Source organism: Rattus norvegicus, chromosome X (assembly GCF_021556685.1).
Source record: "Rattus norvegicus strain SHRSP/BbbUtx chromosome X, alternate assembly SHRSP_T2T, whole genome shotgun sequence".
In the NCBI taxonomy this organism is placed as follows: domain Eukaryota; kingdom Metazoa; phylum Chordata; class Mammalia; order Rodentia; family Muridae; genus Rattus; species Rattus norvegicus.
This window is the reverse complement of record NC_141554.1, coordinates 45,220,375-45,233,344: the sequence shown is the minus strand read 5'-3', so window position 1 is coordinate 45,233,344 and position 12,970 is coordinate 45,220,375. Positions and strand designations below refer to the sequence as shown.

Below are 12,970 nucleotides of genomic sequence, written 5' to 3'. Positions count from 1 at the left end.
GCTTGGACATTTACAATCAGACTACAAACTGCAACACTTGCACAAAGCCATTTCTCTAAAAGGAAAAAAATGAAGACTGTTCTGGCATGTTTTTTTAAAGACATATTTATTTATTAGTACACTGTCGCTGTCTTCAGACACACCAGAAGAGGGCATCAGATCTCATTACAGATGGTTGTGAGCCACCATGTGGTTGCTGGGAATTGAACTCAGGACCTCTGGAAGAGCAGCTCTGTCATGTTTTAAAATTATTTTTCCTAATGAAATCTTCAAGAGGAAAATGGACAGCAGATATCACATTTTTCACTACATATCACTGAAGATGTGCTAAACCACATGGGCATTACTGCAGTTCCAAGTTCCATTATCTAGTGCAGAATCAATCTTGAAGTGCCCTGAATAGTCCTGATTATGTCCTCCATGGCGGTTTTGCTTTTGAATAAAATTTCAAGCACTACATTTTCCTTTCCCTCATTTCACTTAAGGCATTCTTGTTATTCTTCTCTGTCTCATTTCTCTCTTAAGCGTCCAGATCAGACAGCTGGCAGTCCTATTTCCTGTTGATTTAGCTGAAACCTTCCTGATTTGGGTCAGGCTGGCAAACAACATCCAGACATCCCAATGGGAACATAAGGAGACTTGTACCCTTGCTGACAGTAGTAACTGCTGTAACTCTTGCCAAAATGTCCCTTTCCCCCTTTGACACAACTAAATGGGCGGTTCTGTGGTCCTCAGAAACAGGGTAAATATACCAGAACCTACCAGCAGAGGGCGCTAAAGGACAAGGAAAAAAAAAACCCTCCAAAGGTGGGCTTGGTAAATCTAACCCTAAGACAATGAGAACACACTGCACAGTCAACAGTGAAGTGGTTCTATGTACAACTATGCATATAGGTCAATAATGCAAACAAACAACCTCTGCTCACTTCCCAGTCTCCTCTCACCTGCTTCCAACAGTAACAATCTGCTAACAAGTGAAGAAAACTTCCTCAGAAACACAGCCACACATACATGCATAATATATACTCACAACACACACTGACACACACACACGTACACACACAACCTGTAAACTGCTCCAGAGCCAAAGTAATTTCTCACAAACTCCTTTAATCCTAACAACTCCAGGTTTAGTCGCTTCATCTTGCCAGTTTATAAATTCCTCTTTCAGAATGTTAGGCAGAGCAGAGGTATTCCTCATATTATATAATGGCCTGGTTAGAGAAGAACCAGACAGCTGATGAACAAGACTTGGAGAAGCCTCTTCCACCCCTAGCTGGGCTAAAGTGAGTAGAAGGAGCCTGGTGACTTTGGTGACTTTGACCAATCTCACTTAGAAAAGAGCTATTTCACATTAATAATACTGAAACAACAACAATAAAAAAAAAAAAAAAAACCCGGGCTGGAGAGATGGCTCAGTGGTTAAGAGCACTGACTGCTCTTCCAGAGGTCCTGAGTTCAAATCCCAGCAACCACATGGTGGCTCCCAACCATCTGTAATGGGATCTGATGCCCTCTTCTGGTGTGTCTGAAAACACAAACCAAAAAAAAAAAAAAAAAAAAAAAAAACCACCATCCTAGTTGACAGCCAGTTCTAACCAGGTATAAACAATGTCTACTCTCGACTGTTTCAACATTGCCTAGGTTAATATAAAGAGCTCTCTTCTCTAGATCTTTAAAGCCTGGCAAAGAAAAAAAAAGTAGATCTCTAACAAGATGTGGAAGCCACAAGAGTTCAAGGCAGCACAGAAGGGTGACTCCCTGCAGAGGGCTACCAGGAGAACCCATGCAACCCCACAAAACCAACCTTCCTTGGCTCAAATCAAACCTGGATTGTAAGTCATGTCCATGTGTTCTTGGCCTCAAGTACTCTGTATACATTGTGACAATTTTCCCCAGACTGAAACTTTAGATGAGGATTATTTCCTTGTTCCTTCTCACTTGAAAACACAAAATTTAAGTCTTCCTATGAATCCCATGGCTTTTTAGTCAAACTTCATATGGAATACCCATTACTCAAAAGGAAATAGTCATTTCAGATAATATTCCCAAGTTATCTGCTTTTAACTTAATCTCTGACAGTATCATTTCCGAGACAGAAACATGTGACAATCCTTATCCTCTCATGAGGATACAAGGTAATCACAGCTTCCCATTCTTTCTACCCTTACCGTATAAAGACATATAAAATATATAACATTTCCATGTTTAGATATAAAAATCTAAAGCTTTTGACCAGTCTCACCTAGCAAACGCCTCTACCAAACAAAGGGTTCTTACTGAAGCTCAGAAATGCATACTTTTTCTGAACATGCGTGCATGTATGCAGGGTAGAGAGGTCAGAAGGCAACCTGAACAAATTGGTTTTTGCGCAACTTAGTTTTCTACTTCTACCCCATGGGTCCCAGGTTTTCAACTCAAACTTGACAGCAAATGTTTTTATTCACTGAACCAGTTCCTCAGTCACAGAAATACATTCAATTTACTCACACAAAGAAGCAAGGCCGGTAAAAATCAGAGTGCATTTAGTGTGGACCAATTCATTTTCCCGGAGTGGGAACTTATTCAATTCAAATGGATGTAGGTAAGGAAAATTGCAAGCAGGAAAAAGTGTCGAGAAAGCAGTGTGAGTGTGGACAGAGCCAAGGACTACTAAATTGAAGCTTCGTGGATTTTTTTAAAAAATTGTATGCTCAGACCCCAGATGTGGGCAAGTTTCAAATGGGGGTCCTTTCCGGTACTCAGTCTACCCTTTGCTCTTTCCTCCCTGACCACCTACAGGAGGCTAAATAATTACCTAGTTATCCTACATCTGCCCTGGAGCTTTCCTATGGGCTGATCAAAGAAAGCAGTGTGAGCCATTAAGTGCCAACATCCTACCGTTGCCAATAAGGATTTCCCTATTTTGAAATGTACTGTGAGACAGAGAAAATGGTATTCTATTCTGATCAGGACATCAGTGATCTGGGTAAATCACCTCCAGGTCTGTCTGTGCCTGGTTTTCTGCTTTACATAAGCTCCAGCTCGTTGGAATTAGTATCAACTATCTGCCTCCTCATTATAGTCAGCCCCCTGCATCAGGTCTGTTTTGATATGTTTGAAGTGGGGTAAGAGGATGGTTTAGCTCACCATGTACATACACAGTAGCAAGCACTGACTGTGATCTTCACCATATCATCTGCAGACACTAAGAGCAGCATTTTCTGATTCCTTTCCCAATTAAACAAATATTAAGAGACGTTCGTGAGTAGGTAGACTTACCGCTTCACCCGACCAGTACTGTCTTGACTCAATTCTTTCATTTTTTCTTCTATTTTATTCAAAAGCTACAATTAAAAGAAATCAGTGGGCTTAGAGTATAAACTGCACAGTACACAGAGGCATAAGGCTATGCTGACCACAGTGTGATGCTGGCCTATACACGTGCCCCAACATCATCCCTACTGGGACTTCCTGCCCTAGCCAAATTCCATACTCCCACACTACCCCTCCCTCATAGTGCTTCCCGAACCACGATTTGAATTTTTGCAAGAGAATAAATAACTGGGAAGAAAGCTAATGGATATTGCAGATGCAAAACTGTACATGAAGTTTCTACATTCCCTCCAGTAGGAAGTGAAACCACTCCTTTCATTCAGGAAATTAAAAGGAAAGCTGACAGTCATGTTTCCAAACCAACTAAGGATTACTTCTTCTGACAAACTATTTACATATAAAGAGACAAGTCTGAATGTCGGCTAACTTGAACGTGAACATCATTAAAATAACAAGACTTTAAGAACCTTAAATCTAGGGATATAAGATATGCAACATTTTGAAAAGGGAAAGAAAAAGTAAAAAAAAAAAAAAAAAAAAAAAAAAACCAACGCAGTCAGTTTCTTGTTTGCCTTGCACATCACTGTCGTAACTCTGAAGGTCCAGCAACACCAATCCATGTGGATAAATTCTCAAATTGGCAAAGCTACAAAAGAAAAGTAGTTTTACTATTAAAAATTGTTATCAGGACACTTCAAAGTGAAAAGAGGCAGCCTCACTCATGACTAAAACACACAGTTCTTTTTCTCCTTCACTGACAGAGTTAATTCTCTGGCTTTCTTTTCAATTCCAGTTTGAAGGTGAGAGGTTGGACATGGTCGCTTGTGGAATATTTAGAGGAGAGGGCCAAGCTCTAAGGTTACTGACACTACTACTGCTTAGGCCCTGAAATTGATCTGTCTATGACTGATTCACATTATCTAGGTCTATAAATTGATTCACGGTCTGACCTTGTGCAGGTGCATCAGTGGGGAGGTGATATGCATAGGACAGAAGCCTCAGGTCACCTCCCAAGTACGGAAATTTTAAGCACATGACACCCTGCTTTGCTACACGGGTATTGAGGGAGGACACAGATCTTCACAAGGCAAACACTTTATTACATGGGCTATCTCCTCACCCAGCTCGAGCATGTGATTTTTAGTTTGGGTTTTTGGTTTTCCTGAGCATGAGGCTGGCCATGGAGTGTGGTTAATATACCCAGTGTCACTCAATCAAAACACTAATTTTCCTTCTCCCAGCAGGTATTAATTGCAAATAGCTCCTTGGCTAGTTAGGGTGAGATTTGAGCCCATTTACCATTCTCCAGTGCTGGACTTTTGTCTGGCTTGAACTTCTGATGCTTGATTTTTACAAAGGATCCCCAGGTGGTTCTCCCAAGTTTAGTTAACCAAGATGGGGAAAGGCACACTAGGCTGTCCTAGCTAACCTTCAATGTTCTGAAGAAAGCCCAGCCATCCTGACTGGAAGGCTAAGAATGGTGAACATTTTGAAGGAGCTGTTTAAGTAAGAAGGGGAAGAAAGTGTGATAGATAGCAACAGCCTGTGTATGTTTAATCTCAAAACTTCCTTTGCACAGCAGTCTCTCTTTTTTCCATTGGCCTCAGGAAGTGACCTGAAGTTATTAGTTAGTCCTGAAGCACAATTCTCCCACCCTCCCACACATGCTTTCACTTTTATTCATTTTGCTTTCAGAAGCAATCTCGGAACAATTCTTGTCATTCAAAAGCTCCTTCCTCAAAAAAGAGTAACTCTAAGTGCTATGTATACAACTGGAATTGTGGCTGGAAAGATAGCACAGCAGGAGAGAGGACTATTCGCTCCTCCAGAGGCCCTGTGTTCAATTTCCAACACTAACAGGGCAGCTCACAACCATCTTAGCCTCCACTGCAGGCAGAACTACCTGACACGTGACATGTAAGCATGTAAAGTGCCAAACCTATAGAAATAAAACCTTTTTGAAATAAAAACTGCAGCAGGTGAAGCCCGGTTGCAGAAGCTCTTAGGAGATGGCTAGATGAGGAATTTTTCACCTCTGGGTGAAGGAGCCTATCAGTTCGTAGTGTTTGATGGCAAAGAATGGACCATAGCAAAAACAGAGTGCCAGTAACAGAGAGAGCAGTAACAGAGACAGAATGAATATAAGTCTACATGAGACACTGGGCTGGAAGGCAGCTGAGGGCCCTCTGCTTCTGGAAGCCTCTTAAGTAACTGAGGCAGAGCACAGGAGAGAGATGAAAAGGGCTGGTGATCCTGTTGAATTTAGACCACCCTTAAGGAAAAAGTTATCACCTTTGATATATCTAAACACACACATGAAGTTGGCCACAGAGGCAGAATACAAGTCTAGGTTTGTCCTATCTTTAAGAGATACCCCATCCCCACCCCCAAGTAGTTCTCTCTTCTGCTTTCTTGTGGCATGTATTCTATTACCCCATTTCCCACCTCCTTTAGAATCTCTTCCTCCTTTCCCATAATCCCCTTTCTAGTTTCATGACTGACAAACATAAATACACACACATGTAATTTTAAATGCAGTTTCCGCATGAAAGAAAACACACAGTTTTCATCCTGTGTTTTACTATAGATTTTAGTGAAAGAAAATCACTCCTAACAATGCTTGAGCCAGCAGCAATGCAACCAGGGGATTTTTGAAAGTGCAACAGGAGAAGATGGGACTCTGAGTCAGGCCCATCACAACAGAAACTCTTCTTTGTGTGTGTACTGGGAGAGTGGGGCTCCAAAAGTCTATTTTATCCAACTCCAGATCATTGCCTGCCAGTGTCACACTGCTTCTGTTGCCAAGGGTCTTACTTGGTCCTAGCCACACAGAAGAAACATTGGAGCTTTAAAGAAAACTGATGTCCAGGTCTAGTTGCCTTTTACTCTGGGGGAAATGCCTGAATTCTAGCCACTAGATGTCAGAGAACCATCACCAACAACAAAAAACCAGGCATGTACAAGGTCTTGAGTTCAATCCCTGGCACCACATAAATCACCCATGTTCCACCATGCCTGTCATCTCAGCACTCAGGAGTTCAAGGTCTTCCTGGGTCTATCTAGTGAGAAAGCTAGGCTGAGCTACAGGTACCTTGTCAAAAAAGAAAAAGAAAAAAAGAATACTGTAGCCAAACAGTGGTGTTGCACGCCTTTTATCCCAGCACTTGGAAGGCAGAGACAAGCATATCTCTGTGAGTTTGAGGCGAACTAGTTTCAGAATAGTCAAGACTACACAAAGAAATACTGTCTCAAAGAAAAAAATCTTAGCTATCCTCCCTATTCCCGGCTGTGTTCCCATCTAAAGCCCATGAGGTTGTCTTACCTGCCATTCTTGTTCGTGTAGGTTGCTAAATACCCATGGTCCTGCCAGGTGTGCACCGACTCTGCCATCCCCTGCTCCTGAAAGATGGACTGAAGGCCTTTCAGAATGGCCTCACCATCAGCTGCAAGACAGAAAATAAGGGAAGGAGGTTAGGAAAAAGACATGCAGAAGAAAAGCTAAGGGCTGAGGTGTAGAGTTTCGTAGAAAACTTCCCTCTAAAATGGTCTGGAACTCGGGTTCTATCCCTAGTAACCAGAAAAAATTAAAATTAAATAAAAAATAAAAAAGCTAGTGTGACACAATTGGATGACTGAAATGTATAAGAATATCTAAATATCCTCCATCCTGTATGGAAAAGCTAAACTGACTACCCAGTAAGAACACAGGAACTGACCACAAATAGGTATATATGGCAAAGATACAGAGCAATAACCATTCAACGAAACCGGATATTTCAAAAGAATGAGATTTCATTTTAGGCTAAATAAATTAAAGGGAACACACTGTCCTAGCAAGGGAATGTGTACAGGGTATTGATAAATCTCAGTAATAACTTGGGAATTTTCATTTTATTGTTTAAATGTTTACAAAATGCTTCGTTTATATACGGATATATAAATGAAAAATAGAAATTGAAAATTACACTGAGTGACATACTTGAAAACAGCAAAAATCTGAACCACAAAAAGAACTAGTGGATTGTACTTTCCCCTCTCCATCCTGCCCCACCTCACAATTTGTCCCTCAAAGTAAAGCTTGAGGTCATGGCCATCTGGTCATACATGCTGGCTCTGGAGGCTAAGACAAGATGATCTGCTAGGAGATCACACCAGCCTGGGCTACACTGTAAGTTAGCCCTGTCTCAATGAAACAAATCAGCATTCATTAACCTCTAACAGGCTCAGGCAAAGTAAGAATCTTCAAGAACATGGCAACTACTTAAAGAGTAAAATTCAGTTTATCTTTCTGCAATTATACCTACAAAGGAGCCATTTCCTGATAAGGGTAAATGAAGAACCAATTCCATGGACTGGTTCCTCATAAAGGAACAAGAGAAAAAAGAAAAAGAAATAGGCCTTTCCAAAGTCCTAGCAGGTATAATTGAATTACGTATCACAAGATAAGAGCGTCTAGACTAAATGGGCCTTAAACCCAGTAACAGGTGTCCTTTTAAGAGACAGATGACAGGGAGAAAGAAGGGCTAAGTAACTTGAAAACCAAACTGCAAAACTGACCTCACCTCTTATCAGGCCCAGAATCCACTGCATACACCCATCACAGCAAAGCAGCTGGGAATACAAGCAGCAGCCCAATGAATCAATGAATTCTCTTCCTAGCAAAACCATACCATTGGCAAACCCATTTGGCAGGAAATAATCCAGCTTACTTTGCTGGTCTGAAATTGGTTTTAGGAAATTACAACAGAAGGCCTGAATTTCGTCTTCAGAACTACAGCATTTAAGACAACTCACCTGCCTAAAAAGTACTTCTGGGGGCTGGAGAGATGGCTCCGTGGCTGTTCTTACAGAGGACCTGAGTTCAATTCCCAGTATTCACAAGGTGGCTCACAACCATCTGTAACTCCAGCTCAAGGTGGGAACTGATACTCTCTTCTGGCCCCTGTGCGCACTGCATGCACCATGATGCACAGTCATGCAGGCAAAGCACCCATACACAGAAAAAAAATTTAAAAAGGGGGGAAAAGTAGTTTATTTGTAAACTTATCACATAAACTAAACCTGTCAAGTTCAGTTTGTTTTTTGGCACTGTAGCCTGTTAGATCAGTCCACTGTGCAGGTGACTGAGCACAGAGCAGGAAGGAAAAGAACACCCAGAATGACAGAAGCTACCTTAAATGTGGAAACCACTGTCATCATGCAGTCTTCCTTGGATAGACCAGATTTTTTTTGTTTTGAAAGTTTATAAAAGGAATAATCATTCGTGGTAAATGGCCTTAAGGTTCTGTTCTTGCTGGCATGCTACAAAATAAAACAAATAAAGGGGGAAATCCAGCTTTATCTTGAATGTGGTGGGCCAGAAACCTGGCCTGGAGAGCAAGTATAAACTCAGCATGGTGGCCATCCCTTTTTCTCAATGGCACAATTAGCAGAAAGGCACCATACGGACTAAAAGCAGCACTCTGGCCAGTTTCAAGATAAATGCCAAAGGGTAAAAAAGAAATACAATTTGAAATGTTCCTGGTTTCTACACTATGGGCATACCCTCTAATTCAGTAAATCGAGGCAGGTCAGAATGACTTTCTGGCAGGCCAATTGTTCACATGCCCAGTGTGTTTGTGTGGCTACTGATTCCTGTCTCTGAGTGTCTGAGTGTGCCAGCCCTGCCAGGAAGGTGTCTGTAGGGGGCTTATAGGATTATTCTATTTGCTTTACTGCCCACTTCACATTCATTTTCTTCCTGATCTGGGGCCTCTCATGTTGTCCATGCTGCTACTAGGCCCTAAAGACTGGGGGGAGGGTTGTGGCTAAATGAGCCCTCTGGTATTTCCTTATAAAAATCTCAGGGTTTAAGGGAAAAACTAAAAGCTAGAGCTCTGAGCTCCAGTTCACTTAAAGTTATCTGGAGGCTTGTCTTAATCTCGGGTGCTTAATAGATGTTGTGCAGATATGTTTAGCCAGAATTGTGGCTCTGCATAGTTTCTAAACCATCTACATAAGTAGTATTCAATCCTAAATGTACATTATAATCACCTGGAGAGTCATTAAAATTTCCAATGCCATCTGTTTGACCAATTAAATAAAAACCTAGAAACCAGGTACCCATATTTTTTAAGGTTCCCTGGGAATTTCCAAAGTGTGGTCTATTCAAACCATTGCACACACAAAAGAAAGAAAAGGGCTCAGGTATATATGGCCTTTACCATGTGAGGCCCTGAGTTCTCACCCTAGTACTAAGAAATAAAGAACCTCCACCCTGCATTTACATACTAGATAGACTCAAGTTCAAAAGGTTATAGAACATACTCAGGGTGTGGATTTGATTAAAACATTATTTACACATTTGAAATTCTCAATCACGAAATATAAAAAAGAAAATAAAGCCTACCATTAGTCCCACCACTAGGGAGGTAAGTCTGAGGGCAGTCACAGCCATTGAGATTCTATCTCAAAAGAACATTTTTTTTTTTCAAAAAAAGTCCAAACTCAACTAATTGACATGATTAAGTAACCCGTGAAATACTCTAAAAAATGCTTTACAATTATTGAAAACCTAATCTTCATCTCTGTCTAGTACACAAAATGTAACTTGAACCTCAAAAGGGTTTGCTCTATCAGCATTCCTCAATACTCAAACTAGGGATGGGAGTGACAATGTGTGAAGGGTTAACTTGCCCATTTTTCAGGACTTTAGTCCTAACAGATGTTAAGGATGCACTTCCCCTTGTCCAAGCAAAAAGTGCCCAGCTGGCCCGAGTTCAAAAAGTGGGAGAAAGAGGAGTAACCCTTTTGAGAACTACTAGGTACTCTATACATGGTTAAATGAGATGGAAGTGTACCCAAACTTAACAAAACAAAATAGGAGAAAATGTTAAGAAGATCTGAGAGCTAAGAGATAAATGTACTTTTTGTTTGTTTTGTTTTAAGGCAGGGTTTCTCTGTGTAGCCCTGAGTGTGCTGGAACTTACTCTTCAGACCACCAGGCTGGCCTTTGGACTCATAGATCGCTCTGCCTCTGCCTCCCAAATGCTGGAATTAATGGTATATGCTACCAACGGGCTTAAGACTTTTTCTTTCTTTTGTTTGTTTGCTTCTTTGCTTTCTTTTTTGTTTTTGTTTTTCAAGACAGGGTTTCTCTGTGTGACCCTAGCTATTCTGGATACAGCTCCATAGAACCAAGCTGGCCTCAAACTCAGAGATGGAGATCCACCTGTCTCTGCCTCCCTACTACTTTCTTACAGTGTGGCAGAGATCCAAGCGTTTTATGAGAAACTCCACCAAATAATGTTATAAATCTGCAGAGTGCTAGGATTAAAAGCATGTACCATCACCCCCTGACTGATAGATGTACTTTGAAGTAGACAAAGTAATCCAAAGTAGGCCAGTAAACTGCTCCTCGGCAATTCTTAGAAAACTCATTGTGGGGAATGTTGAGACAGCTCAGGGGTTAAGAGTTACTGTTCTTGCAGAGGACCCAGGTTCAACTCCCAGCTCCCACATAACCATCTGTATGTAACCCTAATTCCAGGGGATCTGATACCCTCTTCTAGTCTATAGGCACCTTGAAGGTACATGTGCAAGCAAAACATTTATACACAAAAGCAATTAAAAAATAAAATGTTAACAAAAAAGAAAAAGAAAACTCATTGCAATGGCTGGGCAAGAAAGTAGGGATATATAATACCCCTGAATTATGGCTAAGGAGCTTTCGAAGGCACCAAAATGCAGTGACCATTACCAGGGTAAAATGTGTCCTTTGTCTAATGAACAATGCAATGCCCCATTTCCAAGTTGCTACCTGAATTTACTTGACAATAACTTACAGTGAATCACATGGTCCACGTACACCATCACTACCAAAAAAAAAGAAAAAGAGGAGGAGAGAGGGAGGGAGGGAGGGAGGGAGGGAGGGAGGGAGGAAGGAAGGAAGGGAAGAAGGAAGGAAGGGAGGAAGGAAAAAGGGGTAACAGCACAATAGGAATGGAGGAGAGAAAGGAATAGAGGCCTAGATGCTTATATGTCAGTGTCAGGCTAGGGAGAGAACTCAGTTATATAGTTGCCTGCTATACAAGAATGAGTACAGTTGGAGCTGGGGATTTAGCTCAGTGGTAGAGCGCTTACCTAGGAAGCGCAAGGCCCTGGGTTCGGTCCCCAGCTCCGAAAAAAAAGAACCAAAAAAAAAAAATGAGTACAGTCCCCAGAACCAATGTTTAAAAATAAAAGTTAGGCATGGAGGAACACACTTAAAATCACAGTGCTGGGGGTAAAGGTAGAGCTAGGAAGATAATTGGGGCTCACCAGCCAATCAGCCTAACATGAGCCCCAGGCCAGTGACAGACTGTCTCAAAAAGAAAGGAAAAAAAAAAAGGAACACAACCTGAAGAATGACATATATTAATTACAAGGGTAACCGCTGGCCTTCACACATACATGTATGTACACACGTATGTATATAGTCTTGGGAATCGAGAAGGGGCTGTCATCTCTCCCTGCCTCATTTTCTACCAGGCATCCATTTACAGGACTCTCTTTAAGAACCTCCTCCTCTGACCCTCGCTCCAGATGACTGAAGGCCAAACCTATCTGTGCTACTGGACTCCACCTCCTGGACAACTCTCCACATAGTTCCAATCTGAAGTCACAATCAGGCTCATGACATGTCTTCTCCTTACGCAGGATGAGGCTCTGTAATCTCTAAATCTAATATTCAAACTCTTCCAAAATGGGACAGTTTTAGAGCACTGACATGACACTAACAAGCAGATGTTTCAGCATTTGACCTCAGGTGACAGGTCAAACTTTAAGTATTCTCAAAATATTTTATGAAATTATACTACTAAATTCAGGCTGTATGTAAACTGTATATGAAACACAAATAAGGAAATAGCTATAGGACCATATATAAATATTGTACTTAAACTTGTATCCCATTAGCAAATACGTAAATTTAAAAAATAAGAAAAAACATTTCAGGTATAATCTGAAACACTTCTGAACTCAAATATTTCTAGTAAGGGATACCACTGACCATTTTAAGATGTTTCCAAAATGGTCCCCCACCAACCTTTTCCAACAAACCTCCAGACAGCCTCTGCCCCAGGCAAACTCCCATCTTACTTAAAAACCTAACTTCCTGAACCATAAAAAAGATCAGCTGCTTGAGCTGCCATAGGGTAAGCTACAGGTTAGCTCTAGACCTTTGGAGCCTAAAGAGACATAATGACGAAAAACCCAAGATGCTGATAAAGACAGGAAACGTTACAGACCTGGTTCTCCTTTACCTTTTATGGACAAAATAGGTCTTATCAAATTTGAGTCTATTGGATGCCTGCCCTGGGGAATTTGGTGATTCTAACACATGGTGGAGAGGAGCCTATTCCTATTCCGCTATTTGGGACTTGATGTATGGCTCTAAACTTTAAGTTCAGAGAGTACTCTTAGGAAAACTATAGCCATGGACACATTGAATGACATGAGAAATATCTAAAGGTGTAAAATTCCAACTGTGTCTTGTGAACAAATCCTGTTAGTCATGCAGAGGCATGGAAATCCTCAGCCAACTGAGTCATCACCCTATGGGCAGTCTTACAAGTCTCCTCTGTAAGAGGAAGGAATTGGATCTTTTCTTTTTGTCTGCAGTTTTCGGCTCTGATAT

The 12,970-nt window shown here is 41.2% G+C and overlaps 1 protein-coding gene across 4 annotated transcripts in view; it reads right to left on the bottom strand.

Moving 5' to 3' along the window:
• Sms (spermine synthase) overlaps window positions 1–12,970 on the bottom strand; it is a 53,236-nt gene that overhangs the window by 25,934 nt on the left and 14,332 nt on the right. For 3 of the 4 annotated variants that reach the window (XM_087600318.1, NM_001033899.2, XM_087600319.1), the window contains 3 exon segments: window positions 6,638–6,758; window positions 3,868–3,961; window positions 3,262–3,326 (listed from right to left, as the gene is read on the bottom strand). In XM_087600318.1, the coding sequence (XP_087456444.1) occupies window positions 3,262–3,326; window positions 3,868–3,961; window positions 6,638–6,705 (227 nt within the window). In that variant the 5' untranslated portion in view covers window positions 6,706–6,758. 4 annotated transcript variants of the gene reach the window in all.